Source organism: Rhodamnia argentea, chromosome 1 (assembly GCF_020921035.1).
Source record: "Rhodamnia argentea isolate NSW1041297 chromosome 1, ASM2092103v1, whole genome shotgun sequence".
In the NCBI taxonomy this organism is placed as follows: Eukaryota; Viridiplantae; Streptophyta; class Magnoliopsida; order Myrtales; family Myrtaceae; genus Rhodamnia; species Rhodamnia argentea.
Window position 1 is genome coordinate 33,571,793 of NC_063150.1, and position 6,544 is coordinate 33,578,336.

The 6,544-nt window shown below is 44.1% G+C and overlaps 1 protein-coding gene across 1 annotated transcript; it reads right to left on the bottom strand.

Moving 5' to 3' along the window:
• Window positions 1-755: 755 nt before the first annotated feature.
• Window positions 756-3,950, bottom strand: LOC115738881 (nuclear transport factor 2B). Its single transcript, XM_030671665.2, has 3 exons — window positions 3,841-3,950; window positions 3,504-3,807; window positions 756-1,100 (listed from the first exon to the last, which is right to left on the bottom strand). Exons 1-3 carry the CDS (start codon window positions 3,930-3,932, stop codon window positions 1,026-1,028), a joined length of 471 nt encoding a protein of 156 aa, XP_030527525.2. The 5' UTR covers window positions 3,933-3,950; the 3' UTR covers window positions 756-1,025.
• Window positions 3,951-6,544: the final 2,594 nt, after the last annotated feature.

Genomic DNA, 6,544 nt, shown 5'->3' on the forward strand with positions numbered 1-6,544 from the left:
CAATAACCCTATAATTCTGATCCCGGATATATAAGTCCATATTTCAGGAATGCTGAACATGGAGCGTTCACCCTAAAAGAGCAGCTTGCATAGAGTAAGACAGAGACTATCAACCGCGCAATGAGTTATTGATCAACCAATGAAGCAGGGACCATGTGCAGATCATTTAGTCCATGATAAATCAAATCCCTAGATTTTCCCTGTTCTGTGGTACTAATAAATGAACAGGACCGACCAAAGGATACTCAAATCAACCAAGAGATCATTGTCCAAGGAGATCCGGTACCTTGGCAAACCATATGCAAATTGCAAACAAAGGTGCACCAACAGTAGTAACAGTACACGATTTTCTCACAAACGTTTAGTATTTGTCGAAAAGGAAGTATAGATCTTTCATCTGAAATTTACCTCCTCCCTCATGACAGTACAATTCAAGCGAATCCAGAGAGGATAAATGTAAACCTGTGCAAGCAGGTGTTGCCTCCAATTTTAGGAAAGATCCTAAATCAGTTGATGGTACCATCAACGCTTACACAAGTGGTCAACAAAACCGGGCTATCAACACCAATGCGGTGTTTTGTGCATGAGGAACACGAGAAGGCCAGCAAAAATGCAATTAGAGAACTGCAATTAGTCATTCTTGCAAACCTATTATGCCTGCAAACATCATATAGGCAAAGACCAGATGTCTGCAACAATTTTTTTTCTCCCTTCAAATTGAGCACAAAGATCACAAGTAGCAATCGGACATAGACGACACAATTTGAACATGAATTCTAATTAAGACCCTCCACAGTTCCATTTTATCGAACAGTATAGAAATCTTTTTTCAAATCTCACCAATCTCAACAAAGACATTTTTGAACAGCACAGCAATAGAACATCGAAAACACCGACTGAAAATACCAGCCTCTGTAAAGCCTAGGGAAATTACAGAAATAAGGCAAATGGTTTCTGTCCTTCGACATTCAAGATCATGACAATACGACCTCACTGTTGTTGAATCCACCATGTAAATCCTGTCTTCATGCATAGTTCAACCGAAAAATGTCATTGAATACATAAAAGCTTCCTTGTGGTGTTGGCATCAAATGGAACATCTGAGGGCAGATAACATCACAGCAAAGTGTTAGGCAAATAAAAAGGGCACAAAGAAGTAAACAAATAACTACACAAATTTTAGATGTACACGAGTACATGACTTGTATCATCAAAATACAATACAACACCTTTATTGGTGGTGGAGTAGTACCAAGCAACAATATGAAAAATGTGACTTAGTACCTCCTAGAATACCAAAAAAGGGGAGTGAAAAAAGTCAATCCCACTCTCATTCAATACTTTCTAACAAGGCAAAACATATCTTACAATATATGAACCCTGCATCAAAAGCATCCGACCAGATGACCAAACCTTTGGGATATACAAATGTATCCAATCTCTTCACAAACTAATTCCCCACATAACGCTGCGTGGTGGACATATGAATGTCCTTGCTGAGAGCTTCTTTAAGAGCAACTATGAGGTCCAATTTAAGGTAAAAACAGAAAACCGAATGACAGAAGGATGCAACCCAGTTAAGCAGATACTACAGAAATAACTCCCCAGATAACAGAAACTATAGATGGACAAGAAGCAAATCCGGATAGATTCCCAAACTGTCAATATAGGTAGCATGATATTTAACAGAATCCTTTATGGAAAAATGCAGTCACTGTCGCAAGTTCTTTTACGTACTTTTCCTTGGCAATGCCATAACCTACGGTTAACACAGAAAGACCATCAAAACTGACAGCAACAGACAAGATGGTGACAGCATCAATCGTTCATGCTTCACATAGCTTAGAGAGAAAAACAAATTTCAGCATTTGAAAAGAATATGAAGAAGAAGAATTCTTCAGTCGCCAGCCACACATTTGTGTTGGGAAACAATGTACCACAACTTTCCACACAACCAACAGACTAAAAGCAGATTGCCTATACTGCCCACTCCCCGCTCCCTCACCCAAAAAAAGGCAGATAGCCAAAAGCACACCGATGGAATGCCCCTTTCATGCGAGAATGTACAACTGTAAAGGCCATCTTTGTCGCAAGTCCACAGGGAGGGTATGGCAACTTCCAGGGGACAGGTAACATAGTGGGCATAGAATATATCCAATAAATGACATGAGAAATTTGGAGAGAGAGAGAGATGCAATGTCTTTTCACCGAAATCGAATGTTAATGGAAATTTGGAGGTGCTTTTATTGAAGGACATGTTGACATTGTGAGCCCTCCGTCTTGCTGATGCGCCCTCATTGTCCCTCTTTCCCTCCCAGCTTTCTTTCCAACATATTCTCATTGTCCAGTCAAGTACACTAGAGATTGGACCACGTCTAATTCCCAAACTAGGAAGCACCACCAAGCTCATCTGATTTTGCCAATCTCGTCCAACCAAGACAAGATATGCATGCTGCAGATCTGCAGTTCTTTAAAGTTCCGGAGGCGATGAGCTACCTGCTGGTGTTTTCCACCAGCATGCTATCACTAATTGCCAACCGGTGCACCAAGCTTCTTAACCTCTAATATTTGTTATTTTAACTCTCACTTTCCTAAATAGCATAAGTCAAAACAAGCCAACAAAGGTTAAACAAAGGGTGGGATCTAGTAGAGCCACATGCGGTCCTACATAAAGCCACTTGTCAAACAAGAGATTGGAAGTAAGAGATCGCATCATATCACGTCGGTTACGACTTTTCATCCTAGTAACCGAACAACATAATTAAGTGGAGTCAGTTGGCATGCTAGAGGAAAGACCAAAATACGAGTACATTAATAGAAGTGGCAACCTATCCAGATCTTGGTGCCTCTACAGAAATAGCATAGATAGCATCTTCAGAAAGTTCATCAAAGCAACAATTCCATTCACTATATACGTAATCCATTAACAATGCATAAACAGATCACCTAGGCGATATTCAATCAACTGAAGGTCATCATCCAAACCATCCTTTGACACTCCAAAAACAATATAAGAAAAATACAAATGGATCTCTATCAATAAACAGAAGGAATCACCAGTCACACCAGAGGATGCAAGAGATCACTGGCTCGTCTACAATCAAGCAGGAACGGGACAGCAATAAGAAACGGGAAAAAGAACCCAAGCAAAGCAATAAATCGATGCTAAAAACACTGACAGAGAAACCACATCAGATGGCAGCTTAACCCAATTTAACCCAGACACACTGCAGAGGCAAGATTAACGTCGATGCAAAAATATCACACCAACACGACACGAGCTAATCAGAGCAAGGAAAGAGAGGATTCAATTATCGGTCGAATCACCAAATCCTACGCCGATCAAGCCGTAAAACCAGTGGAGGAGAAAACAAAACGCCAGCATCACCTAAACAAGGCAACATCAAACCTAACGCTCACAGTAACAGCGACACACATCGCGCATCGAATCAGATCCACGGGAAAAACCAACCAACAGAGAGAGAGTGAGAGAAGGAGGAGACCTGGCTGAACTTGAGGGCGTGCTGCTCGCCGGCGAGCTGGAGGTTGCCGCTGACGAAGACGAGCATGCCGCCGGCGGGTCCGGAGGGCTGGCAATCGACGGTGGTGATGCTGTGCTGGCACTGCTGGAAGGGGAGGGAGGTGAGCTTGGCGACGATGCTCTGGGAGCCCTGGATCTTCTGGCCCTCGAAGGTGAGCATCGATCCTTCCTGGTACAGGTTGGCCAGGCCCGCCCGGTTCGCGTCGAACGTCGAGTAGTAGTGCTCCACGAACGCCTTCGCCAACGCGTCCGGATCCATTCTCTCTCTCTCTCTCTCGAGATCGATCCTTCGAGTCTGCGCTTCAGACCCTCGCGACGAACGAACGAGACGGTACAGAGGAGAGAGATATGAAGAGAGAGAAGCGCTAGGGCAAAAGAGTTGGCTACACATTGCTCGAATTATGACTCTCTCTTTTCTTTTCTTTTTTCAATTTTCTCTTCTTATTTTTTTGGAAATTATCGGGTAAGGAAAAATTTTTCGGGAAAATTTCAAAAAAGGGCCCCAATTACCCTCACTTTCTCAAAAAAGGGCCCAAAGTGAACTTTGTGTCAAATGAGGGCCTGAAGTGCCTTTTGTATTTCAAAAAAGGGCCTGGCTATGGGGTTTTGGGTTTTTTTACATTTTCTGATTTATTTCCTTTTTTCTTTCCTTTTTTTCTTTACTTTTTCCTTTTTGGTTTTTGGCCTCCACCACCCCCTCTCTCTCTCTCTCTCTCTCTCTCTCTCTCTCTCTCTCTCACACACCACGCCCTTCCCTCACCCAGAACCAGCAACCCCATGCTCAAATCATCGCCCTCTCCGGCCACGTTGCCACCGTCAAGAATAAGAACCACCTCCAAGGCCACCTGCTCCTCCACCTCTTCCTCTACAACATCAAGCCCCCATCCGTTTTCGCTTCCAATAACATGATCCGATACCTCGCCCGAAGCTATCCCCCTTTTGGATAGGTCTTTGTCTAAGCGTCGATGCTGCAGCGACGGGCAAGAGTCGCTCGCCCGGCCCGGGCGAGGGTGACCGTCGCCCTCATTCGACGTCGACCCAAGCGAGGCCCAGCTATAGTTCTTCGGGGACGATGAAAGGGACGTTGCGGTTAGAGAGAGATATAGATGGAGAATATTGGAGTGTGGGGGAAGCAGAGGGAGTGCAACCGGGTCGGGTGCCGGTCCGGTTCCAATAAAAATCTACGCACAAGTTGAGGATCGAATCTGAGCGTCATCGAGCAAGGATCGTGCGGTTTTGGTAGCAAAGGAAAGCAAAACTACGGTCGAAAAAATGGACCTCGGGACGTAACAGAGGTAGCCCATCTCCCGCACGCGTACATCTTCAAAGGCACCACCACCGGCCTCGGCCTGCGTCGGGCAAGGGTCGCCGTCTCCTGGGTCGGGCGGGAGACCCTTGCCCTACGCGAGCGATCACGGCCGGTGGACCGGATCCGGGCGATGATTTGAGCATGGGCTTGCTGGATCCGCGTGAGGGAAGGGCGTGGTGGGAGAGAGAGAGAGAGGAGAGAGAGCGGTGGTGGAGGCAAAAAAAAGAAGCAGGAAAGCGTAAAGAAAAAAAGGAAAGAAAAAAGGAAATAAATCAGAAAATGTAAAAAGACCCAAAACCCCCTAGTTAGGCCCTTTTTTGAAACACAAAAGGCACTTTAGGCCCTTATTTGACACAAAGTTCACTTCGGACCCTTTTTTGAGAAAGTGATGGCATTTGGGGCCCTTTTTTGAAATTTTCCCAAATTTTTCGGTAGGATATTTTATTCGTATTAAGATCAATCAAAGTTTCAACGGTAGTTGCCGACGTGTTCAGCTTCTTCTTTTTTAATTATTCCTCAATTTTAAATCCTAAGTTGCATAATTTTAATTTTCCTACTTACGTAAAATTCGAAATTCTAGGAATTCTTTTTAAAAACCTTTTAAAAGAAAAACAAAATGGCCGTTGAGCCATGCGGGTTCCCTGTAATAATTATGATCCATGAACTTACCCAATCAAAAATCCTTCGAATTCTATGGTCAATTCGCGACCCCTCAATGCCGAAGGCGTCCTTGGAGAACGTGGGCGGTCTTACTTGGGAATCTTTGGACTTAGTTTGATCGGTTCAAAACCTTGTTTTAATTTTTAATGAGGAAAAAAAATGAAATTAATTTAGAGCTGGGTCGAATATTAATAAAGCAAATTCAATGAAGAAATAATTGCTTGTCGGTTTAGGGCATAGGTACCCTTTTGTTGAAGATAACCGCGCCAAGTACTATTTTCACTCAAGGCTTTGGTCCTAAGATATATTTCCTCGACTGCTGATGAAGTTGTCAAGGCGACCCTCTATTTACAGAGTCTTCCACAAGTAATGCCTGAAAGAGTCTTCACATAAAGCAAGAAATTTACGGGGAGGTTCCCAGCTTTTCGTTGAATAATCAGCAGTTAGCAATAGGCCGACGAGCAATTTGGCTACCGCTTCAAAGTACTTAAGAACAAAGTTGACAGAGGCAGAAGCTTACAAAGTTGACAGAGGCAGAAGCTTACTTTGGTGAAGAACTTCGAATCCATAGGGGCAGTCTGTTATGTATTCAGCAACCGGCAATGGAGTCCCTCCGCGGTTTCCGATCCGGCGGTGATCAGGACACTCGTGAAACTTCCTGATAAAGCCGTTCTTGCTTCCAAAGGTTTCGGAACATATCCGTCCATTCCACACTTCATGCACTGGTCACGAGTCTCATGAATCACGTCCGCCATCGTGGCCGGGCACGTGCCAATTCGATGCTTTCCATTCGCTACTGAAGTGCAGATACTTCCCCGAGTTGGATTTTCCGGTTGACGCTTTTCTCCATGTCTCGGAGCTTCAAACCTTCAACAAAGCATTAGCGACCCATCATATGTTTAGGACCTCGCATTGCTTTTCCTAACACGAAGTCTAATTTTTGGTACGTGGCCCCATTTATAGTCTCGCGAGGCTAGGGTTTACCTGCAGTTACCGTCACTAATACTGGCAGTTTGTCGGAATTGATAAAGGTT